The 19769-nt window shown below is 37.4% G+C and overlaps 1 protein-coding gene across 1 annotated transcript in view; it reads right to left on the minus strand.

Moving 5' to 3' along the window:
• Positions 1-613: 613 nt before the first annotated feature.
• ENPP3 (ectonucleotide pyrophosphatase/phosphodiesterase 3) overlaps positions 614-19769 on the minus strand; it is an 85623-nt gene continuing 66467 nt past the window's right edge. The window contains exons 21-25 of the mRNA XM_081094050.1: positions 14069-14204; positions 11303-11380; positions 10109-10241; positions 8370-8523; positions 614-867 (exon numbers count right to left, since the gene is read on the minus strand). Coding sequence (XP_080950176.1) covers positions 697-867; positions 8370-8523; positions 10109-10241; positions 11303-11380; positions 14069-14204 — 672 coding nt within the window. The 3' untranslated portion in view covers positions 614-696. The remainder of the gene's footprint in view (positions 868-8369; positions 8524-10108; positions 10242-11302; positions 11381-14068; positions 14205-19769) is intronic.

Raw genomic sequence — 19769 nt, forward strand, 5'->3', positions numbered from 1 at the left:
GCCTCAGTCGGGCAGCGGAACATTGTTTAGAGGGATTTTATCTATCTCCACATTTTACTATATAGCTAAAATAGTTTTCAGTTTGTGTCCTGTCTTTCAGACTGTCTGTATTGCATATTTTTCACTGCATATATTTTAAAACTAAATCTTACAAGTAAAGAAAACCTTTTTCTCTTTCTTTTTTTTTAAATACCAATGGTCCGGCCCATGTTGCTCAGTGGCTGAGTGTCATGTCGACCTATGAACAGGGAGGTCACAATTTGATTCCTGATCAGGGCACATGCCCAGTTGTGGGCTAGATCCCTAGTGGGGGGCATGTAGGAAGCAGCTAATCAATGGTTCTCTCTCATTGATGTCTCTCTCTCTCTCTCTCTCTCTCTCTCTCTCTCTCTCTCTCTCCTTTCCTCTCTGAAATCACTATATATATATATATATATATATATATATATATATATATATATATTATTGTTTAAAGTATTACATATGTCTCCTTTCCCCCTGATTGACACCCCCAATAAAAATATATTTTAAAAAATAAAGTAACACATTTTCCAAAAGAAGTATAAGGAAAAGAGAACAATGAAAATAATAAAATATGGCTTACAGAGGAATTAGGGAAAAATAGAAAACTTTATTTTATGATTCCTCAACAGAAAAAATCATTTACATATTGTCAACATTGTTTTATATATTAAGTTAAACAATGGTTTCAAATGTGGGTAAATACGTCTTTAGCTGCAAGATTTCAGAGACAGGCTGTGCTTTTCCTTGATAGAAATCTAGCCCAGTAAGAAGTTCCACATCTCGAACCCGGACAACATGAGCTTTCAACCTTTCTTCAATCCAAACAGCTTCTGGTTTATGTTCCTAAAAAGGAGAAACAAAAGACCATTTTTCATGGGGCATATTTTTTAATTAATAGAAAGATCTCTCATTACTTAGAAGTTGTGCTTTTTCCTGTGATTTTTGTTTTGGTTTTTAAACATTTTGGTGTAATTGACATACAATATTCTATTAGTTTCAGGTGTACAACATAATTTGATATTTGTTCCTGTGGTTGTGATTGCCTTAAATCTTAATTTGATACAGCTAAACTTTGTATATTAAAATAAAAAGATCTACAGTACAAAGTATATTACAGCAAATACAGACCACCACAAAGTCATCAAACTTAGCCATTTTATATCCACTTCGGATGTACACTTTAAAAAATGAAATATTACAGATAGTTAAGTCCCCAATGAAGTTAATATTACAGGTGAACTTAAGTCTACTCTGAACTTATTATTTTGTGAGTCATTGTGAAGCCAGTAGGTGCATATCAATATACATTATATACTACTGATTTATGGGTTTTCAAATTTATATAAGTAATATAAGTGGTATTTGATAATTACTTTTTCATTCAACATTGTTTGTAATCTATTCATAATGATATATCTATATCTAGTTAAATCATCTGTTTTCAGCTGTGTTTTGTAAAAGCACAGTTTATTTATTTCTTATTGCCATATTAATAGTATTTGGGGCATTATAAATGCCCAATAATAATGCTGTAATAAGTGACTTGGCACATGCCTCCTGAGTTCAAGAACATGAGTTTCTAGCATATACAAATAAAATTTCTGGGTCAGAGAGTCCATGAAACTTTAACTTTACCATATATAAGCCTAGCACAAAGTGTTTATAGCAATTTGCACTTCCATTGGCAGTAGGTGATACCTCTGTTTCCCATCATCCTCCCCAAACTATGGTGTGAAATAGTGTTTTATCCCTGCGCTATTGCAGGTTGGTATCTTTTCAGTTATTTACTGGCCATTTGACTTTTTTTTTTTTTAAATATATTTTATTGATTTTTTACAGAGAGGAAGGGAGAGAGATAGAGAGTTAGAAACATCGATGAGAGAGAAACATCGATCAGCTGCCTCCTGCACATCTCCCACTGGGGATGTGCCCGCAACCCAGGTACATGCCCTTGACCGGAATCGAACCTGGGACCTTTCAGTCCGCAGGCCGATGCTCTATCCACTGAGCCAAACCGGTTTCGGCCCATTTGACTTTTAATAGGTTTTTTACTATGCAAAAGTAAGTTCAGTAATTTAGAGTCATGGATTTCTATGAAATCCCAAATTCTTTATTTATTCATTTTCTAATATTCATATCATATTGGTAATTTTCAGTTAAAATTTTTCAAGTTAGAAAGCCTTAAATTTTGTGTAATTAGATGAGTGTGTCTTGATAACTCTCACTTGTCTTTAGCACAGTGGCATACTTGTTTTTTAAATATGCATGCTCAAAATAGGCAGCTATTATTTGAGCCAGAGGAAGTGTAAGAGGAAATTACTCTTTGTTTCTAACCAGTAAAGCATTTCTCTGTGTGAGATTCATAATATGTTAATTTTTTAAAATAAATATGCAGTATACCAATTAAAGTTCCTATTTCCAATGGGATTCTAATTCATTCTTTTTTTTCCTGCCTTTACTATTTTACATTTCAGTAGCATTTAATATTTTTTATTACTATTTTTTTTCTTTGCTTTTTTTTTGTTTTGTTTTTTGTTTGTTAATCCTCACCCAAGGATATTTGATTTTTAGAGAGAGTAACATGGAGAGAGAGAAACAGAGAGAAACGTCATTTTAGAGAGATACATCAATTGGTTGCCTTCTGCATGCACCCCACCAGGACTGGGGAACCTGCAACCAAGGTATGTGACCTTGGCCAGAATTGAACCGGGACTCTTCAATCTGCAGGCTGATGCTCTATCCCCTGAGCCTAACCAGCTAGGGTGATTGCTTTTTTCGTAAAGTTTTCTCCCACTGAGTTTACATTATCTCTCTCCTGGTTCATTTGGTACCCATCCAACTAAATGTTTAGTGAACATCTGACAGTTTGCCCTCTTTTAAAATTGCAATTAAATGGTCTTAAAATATAACACAAAGCTTTACCTTGCAGGGGTGATACTCAAGCTCTTTGATACCAGAGAGTTCAATAGCACCAACCAATTTGAAGAGACCCAGCTATAGGCACTGCTCTAGTTGCACCAATATGTCCCAACAGAAAGCAGCCTTGAATGTACACAAATTTTATAAGCTGTATTTAAATCATACTTTTGATTACATAAAAAATATCCTATATAATAAAAGGGTAATATGCAAATCAACCGAACAGCAGAACTAGTTGCTATGATGCACACTGACCAGCGGGGGGGCGGGGGGGTGGCCAGACACTCAACGCAGGAACTGTCCCCAGCCCACAGGCCCCAATAGCCCCACAGGGAATGGGGAACTAAGGGTGGGTGGTGGCGGATGTGGGCAGTGCCAGGTCAAGGCCCCCACCCTGCCAGTCACCCCACACACAGAGGGCAACTGGCGGCGGGGGATGGGGCCGGTGAGCGGGTGGGAATGGCCAACCTCTTTGTCCGACCCCCAAGCTGGCAGGTTCCGATTGCCCGATGGTGAACAGGGAACTGGAAGAATGGGGGGGAGGGGGGGGGGCGAGGACTGGCAGTGGGGGGCGGGGCCAGCTGCCAGCAGCTGGGGAAGATGGCCTTGATTGCACGCCAGGCCTAGGGATCATAACCATGCATGAATTTCGTGCACTGGGCCTCTAGTTTATATATATTTGATTATATGTGTGTTAGAACTGTTACATAAATAGAAGTATTTTATATCCCCAAATACAATTTGCTTGTTAGTTTTTTGAGGCAATATTAGTTTCAGTATTTTTCTCCCCTAACCACTCTCTTATACTCTCTCCTTAACCACTTATAGTCGGGTTATTACTTCTAACACACTAACAAAACTGCCTTGTCAAAGAAGATCTAATTGAGTATATATATATTTTTTAGATCTTTCAATTATAGATGATCACATCAAACTTCTGAAAATTCCTCCTTTTATTTCCATAACTCTAACTACTTGTTTGATGACTTACTTGTTTGTGTTTGTTTGTTTCTTTTATATTTGAGGTAGAGATTTCCTCAACCAATCTAGATCTTTTCCATTCTAGAAGTATAGATATTTCCCTCAATTTGATTTTATTTAACTCCCATTGTTTAATACCAAATCTATCTCTACAATGCTGATATTTCTTCCAAGGACTATACTTATATTGTTTAATATCTGCTGAATAACTTACAATAATCATAGTCACTTGGTCTTGTGGCAACATTTTCATTTATTTGAGAGGAATTTAATAATACATAATTGAAGGGAAAAGAAAAGGGATAAGGAGGGCAGAAAAGATGGTAGGGATAAGGGAAGAAAGAAAATAAAGCAATATGAATCTAGTTCCCTAGATCAAGTGTGAAGTGGGATTATAAGCTATCATTTCTACATCTGTCCATTCCCTTAAACCTCTGATAGTGGGAACACCTCCCCAGATTAAGTGGTTAGAATGTTTAAAAGTGCATACTTTTCATACAACATGCTCCTTAAAGCAAGCCAACTATTTCATTGTGTGCTTATAGCACAATCACCTATTCTAATGCCAGAGGAAGTATTGGCTGATTTGGACTTATTACTGGTACAGTTTGCATATGTGCTGTACTTTTGCGGCGATTTGATTATACAGGGTTTTTACCTATATACAATTTTACTTCATGCTGACTTTAGAATGTTAACTTCATAACTAGAAGTGATTTCTTGTTAATGGCACAATTAGCTTATTATTTATTAAGAAATCTTAGGATTTTATATGAAATATCTAATTTAATCCTCAACAGTTTCATAAGGGAGCTTATTTTTTTAATACAGTTGAGGAAAATGACATTCAGTTATTTACCCAAAGAGGCCAAGTCAATAACTGAACCCAGGATTTTCAATTCTAAAACTTGTTCACTTTATTCTATCCTACTCCTCATATATCCTCTTAGACTTCCAATCTGAAGACCATCAAGAACAAATTCATCCTTCCCAAAACAAATTCATCCTTCCCAAAACAACTGGTCTTATATATATCCTGGCCAGTCATGCCTCAATTTCAGGCAGTTTTGACTCTCATCTTGCCTTTCTCTTCCCTCATACCCAATTCACAGCCACATCTTATTAACTTCACAATTTCTCTTACAATAATAACTTAGTGTAAGTTCACTTGGTACTCATCATGCCTCATAAGTATCTTTATAGATTTTATATCCTTATTACTATAATGCAACTTCCTCAACATTTTGGAAAATGTCCAATTCATTAGTGATGATGTCCTACACAATAGAGAGGACGTCCTATTAATATGAGCTCACTTCTACTTTGGATGATCAGGGAAAGTTTTGATCATTTGTACTTTACCTTGGAGTATAAGTAAAAAATTTTAGAAGATGGGTAATAAAAGGGCATTCTAGAGGAGAGAAGAGCATGAGCAATGATGTTGAGGTAGGGAAACCCAAGATGCATTAAAGTTAAGGACTTTGTTTGGCCCAGAACTTGGGTCAGCAAGGGTCAACTGAAGGTAAATGTATACAGGTTGGGAGATTTGTGTTTGTTTATTCATTTATTTGAGGTAGATAGAGTTGGGTATAAGAAAGTATGGTACGTGATGATAAAAAACTAAATTTTAAGTAAGTTGGTAGTGGTGCACAGAGGTGAAGAAAAGGAGGGAGAACAAAAGACAATGAAGCCACTTCAGATTGATTTTCAGAAGGTGATAAGGGCCTAGACCAGGGATAGCAAAGAGTTCCTTTTTTGCACACCCATTCTAATCAGTCCATAATGGCTAACTAGAACCCCTGTGATAAACAACAATCTATTCCTCCTTCAGGGATAAAGGGGACCACCCTCTTTCTATCAGTCACCCATGTCTGCCACTGGGAGAGGAAGTGAAGACTGATGGCTTACTCTTCTATCAACTAAATAAAACTCTGACAAGAAAAAAGGAAGAGATTCTAGACTAGACTCTATCTAGTCTATATATAGACTATATCTCCCGGGAGCGTCATGTTTGGAAACTCTTTCTCACTCTAGGACTATGATTGACCCAATGTGTAGCCTCTAACCTTTGCCTTCTATCTTTAGTCAGGAAAAGGCCACTCAAAACACTCAAGTTCAAATTCTATCTTCAAGGTCTTGTCAAAATGTCACCTGCCCTATCAGGAAGTATTTTTCCTTTGAAATATTATAGCAATTTGGTCAGTAGCACTGTGTGCCACCGATCTCTTCTTCTATCTAACTAGGCTTCTAAGTGCTAGGCAATGAGCTCTTTTGATAGAATTCATGTCTGATGTATCTGTGTGTCTCCCGTAGTACATAGGCTAGTGAAGACAGTTATGTGGGGAACACCTGAAAGAACAGAGATGAATCCTAATCTGGCCTAGAACCTAAGCTTTAATTTCCAGTCTCTACCAACCTCTGAGATTGTCCATGTGAATGCCTGTTTCTACAAACTGGACATGCCTGAACTTAATTATTCTATCTTCCTGCCCAAATAGTTCTCATTCCTAATTCCCCTCTTTCTTTTTCATAATTATCTACATTTGCAATCTCTGATTCATCTTTAAGTCTCTCTTGCCTTCCCTTTGGCTCTTGCATCCAGTAAAATAGCAAATCCTCTCCATTCTCCACTCCCTTCTTGAAAGATTCTTCCTAATCCTTTCAGTCTGTTCAAGTTCTGCCCATCCTTCAGGGCCAATCCCTACTCTCGCCACATTTTATGTTACCCTTAATGATCACTCCAGCCAAATGTGTTTTGAATTTGAAACACTACATCCTTATTTGGCAATTAATTCTAACTTTGTGACATCTCTTATTTTTTAATTTGAAAAAGAATTCTATTATCAACTGGCCCATTTACATGTCTATATTTCATTTATATTTATTTATATTTCATTTATGTATCTCATTTACATATCTAAGTTATTTGTGAACTTCTTAAGGGAGGAAACATTGTATTCCTCCTTTGTGCATTCTAAAAAGTTTCTATTACAATACTGTGCACTTAATAGGTGCTCAGTATAATTGTTGAATAACTGCAGTAAAACAGAACTATCAGGATACATATTTTTTCTACAAAGAACAAATACGCAACTTAACAAAAGGAAGATAAACAATCCAATCAAAAATGGGCAAAGGACCTAATTAGACACTTTTCGAAAGTGGACATACTGAAGGCCAAGAGACATATGAAAACATGCTTGAAGTCACTAATCATCCAAGAGATACTAATCTAAACAACAATGAGGTACCATCTCACACCTGTCAGATGGCTATCATCAACAAATCAACAAACGACAAGTGCTGGTGGGGATGTGTAGAAAAAGGAACCCTTATGCACAGTGGATGGGAATGCAGACTGATGTGGCCACTGTGGAAAACAGTATGGAATTTCCTCAAAAAGTTAAAAATGGAACTCCCATTTGACCCAGTAATCCCACTTCTAGGAATACATGCCAAGAAATCAGAAACACCAATCAGAAAAGACATATGCACCCCTATGCTCATAGCAGCACAATTTACCATAGCTAAGATTTGGAAACAGCCTAAGTGCCCATCAGCAGATGAGTGGATTAGAAAACTGTAGTACATCTACACTTACCAGTTGTGGAACATAGGCAAGTTATTTAATTTTTCTGTGCTTCAGTTTCCTCATCTGTAAATGGGGGCTAATGGAATCTAACAAAGGATGTTTTGTGGACTAAATGAAATATATGTGAGTGCTTAGAAAACACCTAGCAGGTAGCAAAGTGCTATCCAACTGTCTGCAGAATTATGAAATAGTGTAATATACAATGGATAAACACTGAAATAAGGACAAGGCAAACAAAACACCAGTGGGTTTTGGCCCGATCCCTACAGACCACCCAGAGGGACCCCACCCGTGCACGAATTTGTGCACCGGGCCTCTAATTTATACATAATTTGCCTTGATCCAGAAAGATTTTTACGGTGGACTAATACATGATATTTGAAAAGGAATGTTACTTGAACTAAGTTATTTTGTATATTTATATTTTTATATATGTATATTTAATTTCAGATCTCATGTTTCAAGTTGATGAAGTTTTTATATTTACACATTCATTCAAGAAACATTAATCTAGTGCCAACTTTGGGACAGAACCTTCAAGTTTGTGTTCAGAATCAAAATATTAATAAGACACCCCCCCTTCCCTTATTAATGAGTGTGAATAAAGTGTAAGTACATAAAATATGCATATATAAACACATGTTCATGTAGGCACATACATGTTTAAGTTGTAATTAATTACATAAAGACCAATAGTCTAAGAAAAAGTTTTTAAGTTAGATATTTTTCATACACCTCCACCCAGAAACATCTAACAGAATATACTGTAGTCAGAGCCACTTTTATGAGAGTCCAGATGAGCTCTGGCTGATTGTTTCCTTAGGTCCCAGGGACTCTCCTGCTGCATACTCACCGGGCAGCTCTCCACGTTAGTAGGTCGGTGAGGGATGACAAAGGATAGTACGTCCAGCCACCCAGGGCAGGTGTCGGGGGTGTAGCTCTTATTTTTACAACTAGTCAGCACCACAAAGTAGTGTGTTGGGATGGGAACACTGCTGTTGACATATCTAAAAACATAATTGAAAAGATTTGATGTCATACATTTACTTCTAAAGATTATAAACGCCTTGATATATTTTTTAAAGAAATGCCAAAGTAAAAAGAAAGTAAATGACTAGAAAGTACAAAAGCATACCATGTACTTTTGGGTGGCAATGAGAAGAACAGAGATCTATTGAAGTCCAAGCTTGGTTATTTTGCCTTTATGGGGAAACATTAAACTACAAAGAAAAGTAGAGCATGATATCATGCCTCCTGTGTTTCCTAGTTTTGTTGACTTTGTACTTCATAGTGACATTGTCTAAAAGCAGAGGCTGAGAAAGAAGCCCGGAATAGACTCCAACTCTAGCTATGCACTCCCACTGGATGTCTGGATGTGTTCTAATCCTCTAGCATTCCATGCCTTACTGAGTTTCCTCAACTTCACAGTGTAGACATGGGGATAAATCCACACAACTGATATGACATTCCTTCATTTTCAGATAACAAACATGAAAGTGCTTTTGAAAGTTTTAAGTGCAAAATACAGTTAAGCTAGTATGAGTCCTCTAAAAGCAATATGAGCTGGTGTAAGTAGTAACATATGATTGTGACTGAGAATTTCTGCATGGACTCAGCACTACCCTGGCTTTGTATTCTGGCTTTACCACTCACCAGTTGTGGAACATAGGCAAGTTATTTAATTTTTCTGTGCTTCAGTTTCCTCATCTCTAAATTGGGGCTAATGGAATCTAACAAAGGATGTTTTGTGGACTAAATGAAATATATGTGTGCTTAGAAAACACCTAGCGGGTAGCAAAGTGCTATCCAACTGTCTGCAGAATTATGAAATAGTGTAATAAACAATGGATAAACACTGAAATAAGGACAAGGCAAACAAAACACCAACGGGCCACATACTGAGTAGTCATATATGTTACTTTATCAGAAGGTACAGGTAGAAATCATTGCTTTACTTACATGATCTAGGCTTAGACAATACAATTTTTTAGTTTGGCCTTTTATACATTTTGATAATAAAGAGAAATAATGGATGAAACTTTTAAATCTCTCTATTCCTCTGCGCTGCATTCAAAGGTAATTCTTAGCAACCTATTATGACCAGGTTTAGTACAAAAATGAGGTGAAGTAGGACTAGCTTTCAACATGAAGCCTCCACCCTCTCCTGGAAGATACTTTTATGAGTCATCTACTATTGGACAATATTATGAATTGTCACTACTTGTTTTTTTGTTTTGTTTGTTATTGCTGGACTGGTTCTATATTTATCAGCAGTACAGTGTCTTCCCCATCTCAACCTTTACAAAATTACACTTATTCCTTTACCCATTAGTTCAGAATTTTTCCAAATATAAATTTTGCTAAACTTTTCCTAGACTTCATTATTTCTTTGCTCATTAGTTTAAATTTTTGCCATAAAAAATTTTTGCTAAATATTTAGATAGACTAGTTAAAAACAGTCAACAATGACGTTTTTATGTAAATATACTATGTAATATTTAGAATACTGAGCTTTTATTTAAAATATTGAGACTTCCTTTCATGATGCTCAATTGCTAAATCAAAAAGTCCACTTGGTTTCAAATTACTTACTCTGTAATTTCACTTGGATCATCAAAATGACCATCATAATTATAATCAAATACTGGTCCACTAACAACATTTACTCCATTTCTTTCCTTGGCATGTTCTAGAAGAAGAACACTGTGGAAGTAATCCCATATTTCTAAAAATAAAAAAATAAGGTGTTAAAAATATCTACCTCTATTGAACATGCAAATATTTTCTATTATAGACATGTACTTTAAATAGCATCAAGTTCTGCTTCAATAATTATCAGTGCTAATTGGATAATTCTGCAAAATAATCCATGCAACAAAAATAAACAGCCACACCTGGCTGGTGCAGCTCAGTGGTTGTCACGGTTCATCTCTGGGTCAGAGCGTATGCCTGGGTTGCAGACTCGGTCTCCAGTAGGGGGCATGCAGGAGGCAGCAGCTGATCAATGATTCTCTCTCATCATTGATGTTTCTATATCTCTACCTCTCCCTTCCTCTCTGAAACCAATGAAAGTATATTAAAATGAATAAATACATAAATAGCCACATTGATAAAAAGCCTTTTGTTGTGAATGTAGTACAGTCTTGAATTACTATAAAATATGTCTCTAAATTTCTCCTCAGGGCTGAGTTGCTTTGGAGACAGTGAATATTAAAAAAAAAAAAAAGGTCAGAATACACATACTGCCTTATGACTCTAAGAATAAATATAAATACCTTTTATTTACTTATGGTGAGTGTCAGTAAAATGTTGTCTTGTGAATAGTTCTTCACAGTTAAGTTAGGATAAAAAAAATTATCAAAATTCTGCCCCAGCTGGTTTGGGTCAGTGGATAGAGCATCGGACTGTGGACTGAAGGGTCCCAGGTTCGATTCTAATCAAGGGCACATGCCGGGGTGTCAGACTGGATCCCCAATGTGGGGCATGCAGGAGGCAGCCAATCAATGATTCTCTCTCACCATTGATGTTTCTATCTCTCTCTCCCTCTTCCTTCCTCTTTGAAATTAATAAAAATATACTTTTTAAAAATTTATCAAAATTTTAACAGGTCACCTAGGTGAAGTAAGTTAAAAAGAAACTATGTCAGAGAGCCTCTTGATCCTATATTTAAAACATTAAAATGAGATGACTCAGTATCAGGAACAAATTTCAATAAAAGATGTTTAGTTTGTAACATTAAAGAGCCACTTCAATATTTTTAAGTTAATAATCTAAACATATACTTACTTTGGAATGCTTCATACATAGGGACCAAATTACTTGTAATTAAGGCATCATATTGACTATCAGAAGTTCTATTGTATGCTGCAAAAAAAAAATTAATTGTATTAAATCTAGCTACAAGAGAAAATATGACATACTACATAATAGGCAAATGACTATTACATACTAATGTAAATTAGTAGTACTAACAAAAATGCTGAGTACTCTCCGATAGGGGCCATCACTAATACATGCAGTTTTAGGCACTTGATACCAACCTTCCTGTATCTGCGTATCTGATGGGTAGGAAAATAGAATCTTTGTAGATGCAATCAAGTTAAGGGTCTCAAGATGAAGTTATCCTGGATTTAGAGGGGACTCTAAATCCAGTGACTCAAATCCTTATAAAGAGGGAAAGGTTGAGAAGAGGGGAGACTCAAGGAGAAGGCCATGTGAAGCCAAGGTAGAGATCAGAGGGATGCAACTACAAGCCAAGCAACACCTGAAGCGCCTGGAAGCTGGAAGAGGTAAAGAATTCTCCTCTCTCTCTCTAGTCTCTCCTTCAGGGGGCACATGGCCCTGCTGACACCATGACTTTGGACCTCTGGCCTCCAGAACTGTGACAGAAGGCATTTCGGTTGTATCAAGGCCACCAAGTCTCTTACCGCAGCTCTAGCAAACTAGTATAATGCCAATATGAATGCGTAGTTATTGAATGTGCACAAAAACAATAATGCTATTCTAAAGAACTCTTCCCAAATAAAATTTTCTTTAAAAGTGAGTTTTAACTCAGTGAAGACTGCAGATGACACTCCAAAGGGTTGGCTTTGAGGACTCATGGACTCATGCTGAGGACGCCAGCATGGTGAGAGCTGGGTGTGTGCTCTGGAGTCCCCCTCCCTGCCTGCCAGCTGAACCACTGAGCTAAGTGCTATGTGCCTCTGTTTCATTTGTCTCATGGCATCTATCCATGGAAGTACTGTGAGGGCTAAAGAAAATGCAAGCCTATACATACATGTGTATTACAATACAGTGGGGCCTTGACTTACGAGTATCCCGACTAACGAGTTTTTTGAGATACCAGCTGTCTCTCGGCAGACTTTTGCATTGAGTTGACAGAGTAATTTGAGTTAATGAGCTCCTTAACGAGCTCCTTAAGGAGTTCAGTATTGGAACGAATTAAACTCGTAAGTCAAGGCCCACTGTACTTTTTATATTTAAACTACCTTTGAGTCTGAAGTAAAACTGAAATGAAAGACCAGTGGATGGGTACCAAAGAACAAGGAAAATATAAGTTGTTGGTTGACTTCACGTGCTATTCACAGTCCTAAGATCCCCTATAAGGCTCTTCTACTTTTAAACTAAGCCCTGAAAGTTGGGAGGGCGATATAGCATTACCCCCATTTTCAGAGAGGAAACAAACAAACAAACCCACAAGAATTAGCTTATTGTGGCATTTTTAACAGAATTTATAGTGAAGAGTTAGAAGAAAGTTTCACTTTATCCTTAATATTTTTAAGACAAACTGTGTAGTTATAATTTCATTCCCTTGTTGAAGCAAATATATAGGTATCAACCAGCATCCCATGGCTTAACAGATACAAATTTATATGCCAATTTAAAAACACTTATCAATAAATTGCTCAAGTCTTTTAAGGTTTATCCTAGGGTTTGCATAAATTCAGTAGCTCTAATTGTCTCTAGATATTTTAATAAGATATATCAATTTACTTATCCTAATTCTGCGTTAAAAGTTTACATTGTAATGCTACTTGCTGTCATTAACCCTTTTCCCTCCAACTATGAATTTCAAAATCTTAAAATTATAGATCTCTACATTGATCTCTTTGGCCATGGCTTCCAGAAAAATGAAGCCAGCCTTAGCCGGTTTGGCTCAGTGGACAGAGCATTGGCCTGCAGACTGAAGGGTTCTGGGTTCGATTTCAGTCAAGGACACACACCTAGGTTGCAGGCTCAATCCCTCGCCCTGGTCAGGGTGTGTGCGGTAGGCAACCAATCCATGTGTCTCTCTCACCTCAATGTTTCTCTCTCTGTCTCTTCCTCTCCTTTTCACTCCCTCTAAAAAAAAAAAAAAAAAAAATATCCTCGGGTGAGGATTAACAACAACAACAAAAAAGAAAAGTGAAGCCAAATATCAGGAGTAAACCCATTGCCAGAAGCTGAAATGGTTGAAAATCTCATAGGTGAATTAATTAAAATAACATTTCCTGCTGAGCAGGGAAGAGAGGTGAGTTTTAGAAAAATCACACTGGTTTTTGCATGTTCCCAAAAGAGATGCTTTCTAAAAAAACAAACAAATAACAACAAAAACTTCAAGTTCATTCTGCTGCTTAATCCACAGTTTGAAAGTGTTGGCTATACAGCATGAGTGAGTGAGAGGCCTGAATTCCAGCCGGATTTCTTTTCAGGGGCACAGCTGCATCCTCGATACAGTCCTTAGCTTGGGCAGCAGCCAGAAAAAACGTTTTTTCAGACGCTTGTTTCCCTCTCCAAAGAATCTTCAGTTTTAAAATTAAACTTAAACCTGCCGAACTTTCTGAACATCTGGGCCAGATTAGAGCTCATGTGTGGTTCCCGCTGCAAAATTTATTAGTCTTTATTATAGCTGTTACCCTGCTTCGGGCCAGTCCACAACCACTGGAAGCCTCCTGGGCAGCTGCTTCAGCCCAAGCAGATAGTTTTGCTGGCGAGTATATGTTTAAGGCACAAGCCCACATCCAGCTGATGAGGGCTTTCTAAGCTGCTGCTCTAAAAAAGAGTTATACTAACCCGGAGGATAGAGGAAGCCGTGGGTGATATTCTTGTGTGGTAAATAGAAGGAACATTTTTGGCTCTCAGAAGGAGCAACCCTGACATCAGCCCGCAGACAGTCTGGGACAGTGGGAGGAAGAGGTGATGTGTCTCCCTGTTGAAAGAGAGAAAAGAAAAAAAAAATTACGCCCACAGTTGTGGCTCACCCATCACCTTATATGGTTTGTAACTTCCCTAGAATGTTTTTCATTTAACCTTTTTCCTATTTTCTTAGTGAATCAGGTCTACGCAAGCAATGAAAATGGATGTCTTCAGCAATGTTTTCTTCTGTGGTTCCCTTCTGGCTAGGGACACCAGGAGGGCAAATCAAATACACCTTGGAAAGGAATACTTGTGGTGTAAAACCTGAATTGAGAGCAGAGGAATAATGGGAGGTACTGCTAAAAAACAAAATCCTTTTCAGGATATAACTTCAGGGGGGTGATATATGTTGTACTTGCAAATAAAAATTGAAAATAAAATCTAAACTTTAAGAAAATACATATTGAACTAAGATATTATTCTTCTATTGGGCAAGAATATCTATGAACCTAAGATTAATCCACAGAAGCTGTAAGTGGTCTAAACTTACTTATTTGGGGATTTCAATAAATTTTAGTTATGCTTTGTTCATCATGAAATATAAAAATTTTTAAAATAATTTTCTTTGTAACTCTAATACCATAATGTATTCCACTAGTAAGCATCTTATAAATGTGTTAACACCAATATTTAAGGTAACATAGTATAAAGTTATTATTATATTTTGATTAGCATATAATCATGAGTAAGTAAACACTTTTCTATTCATTTATTTTTTCCAGAGATTTTTGACTTATATGCCCTCAAATGCCTACAATGTATGTATTTCTTAACAAACTTTATAATTTATAAAAATAATTTTAAATTACGATATCCTTCTTCTATTTACTGCTTTGCACTAAAAGCAAAAATTAGCTCTGGAGTCTAAAATTCAGTAATCATTTTGTCAAACATTCACAATGAATACCTTAAGCTTACACAATGTTATAAGTCAATTATATCTCAATAAAGCTGAGAGAGAAAAAAACAGATCAATTCACAAAGGAAAAGGCAACATACATTGTGTGCTATAATCATAGACAGAAAATACCATGAGGAGATATAGAATAGGTAGGACATGAAGATAAGCCTGGGGAAAGCCAAACAAAGAATGGACCTCCTAACATGGTGCAGTTGGAAAACACGATATGGCCCTGGCCACTGTGGCTTAGTTCATTGAGCATCATCCCATGTCACGGGTTCAATTCCCGGTCAGGGTACATGCCCAGGTTGTGGGCTCCATTCTCAGTAGGGGGCATCCAGGATGCAATAGATCAATGTTTCTTTCTCCCCTTTCTTCCCTTTTTCTCTCTAAAATCAATGAAAACATATTTTTTTAAAAACCACCATAGTGGAGTGAGTAGACTTCTCAACTTGATTGAATATACTTTTCTTTGCTCCCTTCTGAAATCCTCTTAAAAGGACAGTAATGATAAAGATGTGTAACAGATGACAAGAAACTTTCAGATAAATATATTTGTTTACAATTGTAACCTGACTTAGACCAGTAAACACCTACAAATAAACGTCTATGGTTGAGGAAAGCACAAAGAAGTAGGTTCCTACTACAGAACCCCAAGGTAGAACTTGATGTCTCTTTAAGACAAGGGATGTGTATAGGGATGTAAAGAAGAGGACAGGTTGAAAGTCGGTAGAACAGGCTAAACAGAATCTTCACTCACAGGAGAGGCTGAACCAAAGGAGTAATCAGACTAAAGGACACCCCAGAGAGCAGGTGCACCATCCTAAATGCAATGGAATTAAATAAAAATCTAAATACTAAATGATAAGATTCCCCCAGTCTCACTGTCCCTATGTAGCCTGCCAATCCTACACCATGGGTCAGATTAAAAGTGTCCCTTTTTGTCCCTATCCAGTTTGACTCAGTGGCTAGAGCATTGGCCTGTGGACTAAAGGGTCCCAGGTTCAATTCTGGCCAAGGGCATATGCCTGGGTTGTGGGCTTGATCCCACCCCCCCGCCACCAGTAGGGGGCATGCAGAAGGCAGTCAATCAATGATTCTTTCTCATCATTGATGTTTCTATCTCTCTACCTCTCTCCATCTCTCTCCCTTCCTGAAATCAATAAAAAATATATATTTTTTTAAAAGTATCCCCTTTTGGAAAACACACCATCCTAAAAGGCAGATTAGATACTGACAATTGGGAGTTCTTGACACATAGTCTGATTTTTATCCTGATCAACCTATAGCAAAGCCTATCAGCTGGCAAGCCCAGCTATGCAGCTTAGTGCCTCACCATCCTACCTAATAAAGAGGGGATATGCAAATTGACCATCACACCATCACAAAGATGGCAGCACCCACAGTGGAGGCGTTGTTTCTGTAACACAAGATGGCTGCGCCCACAGCAGAGGCTGAGTTCCTGTAACAAGCCTTAATGAACAATCATCAGGGACCTGAGGCTGTGTGGCACTGGGCCAGGGCAGGGACCTGGGGCTGCGCCCCCACCCCCGCCCGGTGGGGCTTGACAGGGGACCTCAGGCTGCTCCCCCCGCCCCGGCACCAGGTCAGGGGACCTGAGGCTGTGCCCCCCACATGGCAGGGCTTGATGGGGGACCTGAGGCTACACCCCCTCCCCCCAGTGGGGCTTGACAAGGATGGGGCTGGCCGGGTCTGGATCTCACCCAATGGGGGGGGGAGGGGTGCCGGTTGGGTCTGGGTCTCGCACGATTTTGAGGTGCCATGGGTGGGTTGGGACTTGACTCTGGGTCCCGCAACACGCCCCAGACTCTAACAGGAGAAAAATTTTCATATACATTTTACTAATTTTCTTTCATCTCTGACACTTCTATTATGGAGATAGGGCAAATAGCAATATTAAAATATTTCCTCTAATTAATCCCCTTTTAATGTGCATGAATTTTGTGCACTGGGCCACTAGTTAAAATATGAGCTGATAGCCAGGGACCACCAGACATTTTGTGGGGGTGGCTAGCTCCTCAGAGAGGTTAGAGTATTTATAGCATCCACATAGAAGAAGCAGAAAGCAATAGAAAAGTTTAGAGATCACAGAAAGAGCACTTGGAATTTAAAACTATGACAGCAGAAATAAAATATTCAATAAGATCTATAAGATTAAGTTGCTAATGTCTCTCAAAAAGTTGAATTAAAAATGAGAAATAGAAAAAAGTAGGGAACATGTAAAAACATTAGATCAGTCCAGAAAATCCACTGTCCTACTAATTTTGAAAAAGGAATTATTTCTGAAATTCTAAAGCTAAACCATCAATTAAGCATATAGATAGAGTAAGAACCTTTTGGGACACACAAAGTCTCAACAATGTATCTTCTCTTCTTCTTTTCTCAGGAAGCTGCTGAGTGAAATAATCCACCAAAACAAGAAGTAAACCAAGAAATATGAAGATATTTGTGTTAGAGGCAGTGGATTAACTCTCACCATTTATTTCACTCTCCTGGTGGCAGACACCAAAAAGCTAAAACCATTTGTTTATATTCTTTCAAAAAAAAATCCATCACAGCAAACAGTTCTGAATGGCTAAGTTTCTTTGGTTGGCATAAATGGAGACACAAAGATGTTGTGAAATGGGAGAACCAGGACTATTGATCGTTGACTGAGTTAGCCCCACAGACTCCAGAACATTGTGAGTTGATGTTTCCTACCACACATCTTTATCGTTTTACTCTAACACTTCGTATGATTAAGTTTTATTTGAAGAAATGCACAATACAGAAATGCATCCATTGATGCATTTTCCATAATGTGAGGAAAATGAAATGGCTGTCTTTAACAGTTAAAATTATGAAAATGTTAAGGAAGGAAGTTGATTATAATTTTCCATGAGACTGCAGCTGTGAAAGTTGGACTCAAAATGTTTACTATTTTCTCAAAGTGGCATAGATTTTGGATTGGGGGAAATGGACTAGGATGGTATTGGCCAGAAAGTACTGAAAAAGGGTTACATGTTCTGTGCTAACTGAAAATCTTACATACCAGACTTAAACTCCTAAATATAATAAGTGCATCAAGACTAAGAAAGACAGGATGTGGCCTCCTTTGCAAAGGTAAGCTTAGGTAACAGGCAGCCCTCTAGAAGGATGGAGAGGAGGTAAGGTCACTTCAATTCTGAGTCTTGGGCTACCCACAACTCCCCCCCCCCTCCCCCGCCACACACACACATAAACAGCTCCAATTTTGCCATCTTCTCAGAATTCCTTAAAGTTTTTTAAGCCAGGAGCCGAAACCGGTTTGGCTCAGTGGATAGAGCGTCGGCCTGCGGACTGAAAGGTCCCGGGTTCGATTCCGGTCAAGGGCATGTACCTGGGTTGTGGGCACTTCCCCAGTCGGGGATGTGCAGGAGGCAGCTGATCGATGTTTCTCTCTCATCGATGTTTCTAACTCTCTATCTCTCTCTCTCTTCCTCTCTGTAAAAAATCAATAAAATATATTAAAAAAAAAAAGTTTTTTAAGCCAGGGGATAGAAAGTCAAGAAAACAATAAATAGAACTTAATACTCGGGTAAAATCTGACCTCTCTCAAAATTCTTTAAGAGAAGCTGATAAGTATATACAAGAAATCCAGATGCTTTCATTTCTAATCTGGCATGGGAATCAAATAAAACTTGAATAGAGAATAAAAATATTTCTATTGAAGGTATAGACTCTCTTTACCTATAGACTGAATGTAAAAGCTAAAAGTAATTGAAGATTAGGTAGTTATGATCATGCCTTATGGTAGGATAATAAAACTATATACATTTTTAATTATTTTTCTGGTCATGTAATGTGACTTTTTTTTTTTTTTTTTACAGGGACAGTATTTCTTATGGTTAAAAATAAAAACATTTACAATACACAATAATGTCCCTCATTTTTAAAGAGACATTACATAAACATAATTGGGTTACAACTTATAATATTGCAACTAACAAGCTTTAGAAACAAAAAAGGCTTTTGAAAAACTTCAATGATATGGGAGATAAATACATTTATAGATAAAGAGAGATAGGGAGAGATTTTTCAAAGTCTTCTAGATTTTCTTCTCTGAAAAAGCCCTTTGATTTCATATTAAATTTATCAAGTATAGTCATGGGGAAAAAGAGGAGGATAAAACGGTGATGGAAGGAAAGTTGACTTGGGATGGTGAACACACAATACAATATACAGATGATGTATTATAGAATTGTACCCCTGAAGCATATGCTATTAACCAATATAACCTTAATAAATTCAATCAAAAAAGGAAAGTTTAGAAAATTGTAAAATATAGATTCTAAATAATAATCATAATCCTTGCTCTTATTTTCAAATTTTCACCTAGCAACAGAAAAAAAACAGTTCACATCTTCCAAGTTGGCCCAGAAGCAAGACCCACCCACATACAGTCTGACCAATCTTAATGGCTTTGAAGCATTTGAGAACTATGATTTCAAATCACAACTATTCCCCCAGAACTCTTTGGAGATAACAACAACAATTAGAAAAACCCACCCAAACCACAGAAAAACAAAAGCTCCATAAAACTTAATGGCACCAGCCAAGTGGGCCCATGCTCCAAAAAGTGCTTATTTAAAGTCTGATTTTTCAAACACAGAGCTGATTTACAACATTTTTAGGTGA

The sequence above is a fragment of the Myotis nattereri genome (assembly GCF_964212035.1).
Source record: "Myotis nattereri genome assembly, chromosome: 6".
NCBI lineage: Eukaryota > Metazoa > Chordata > Mammalia > Chiroptera > Vespertilionidae > Myotis > Myotis nattereri.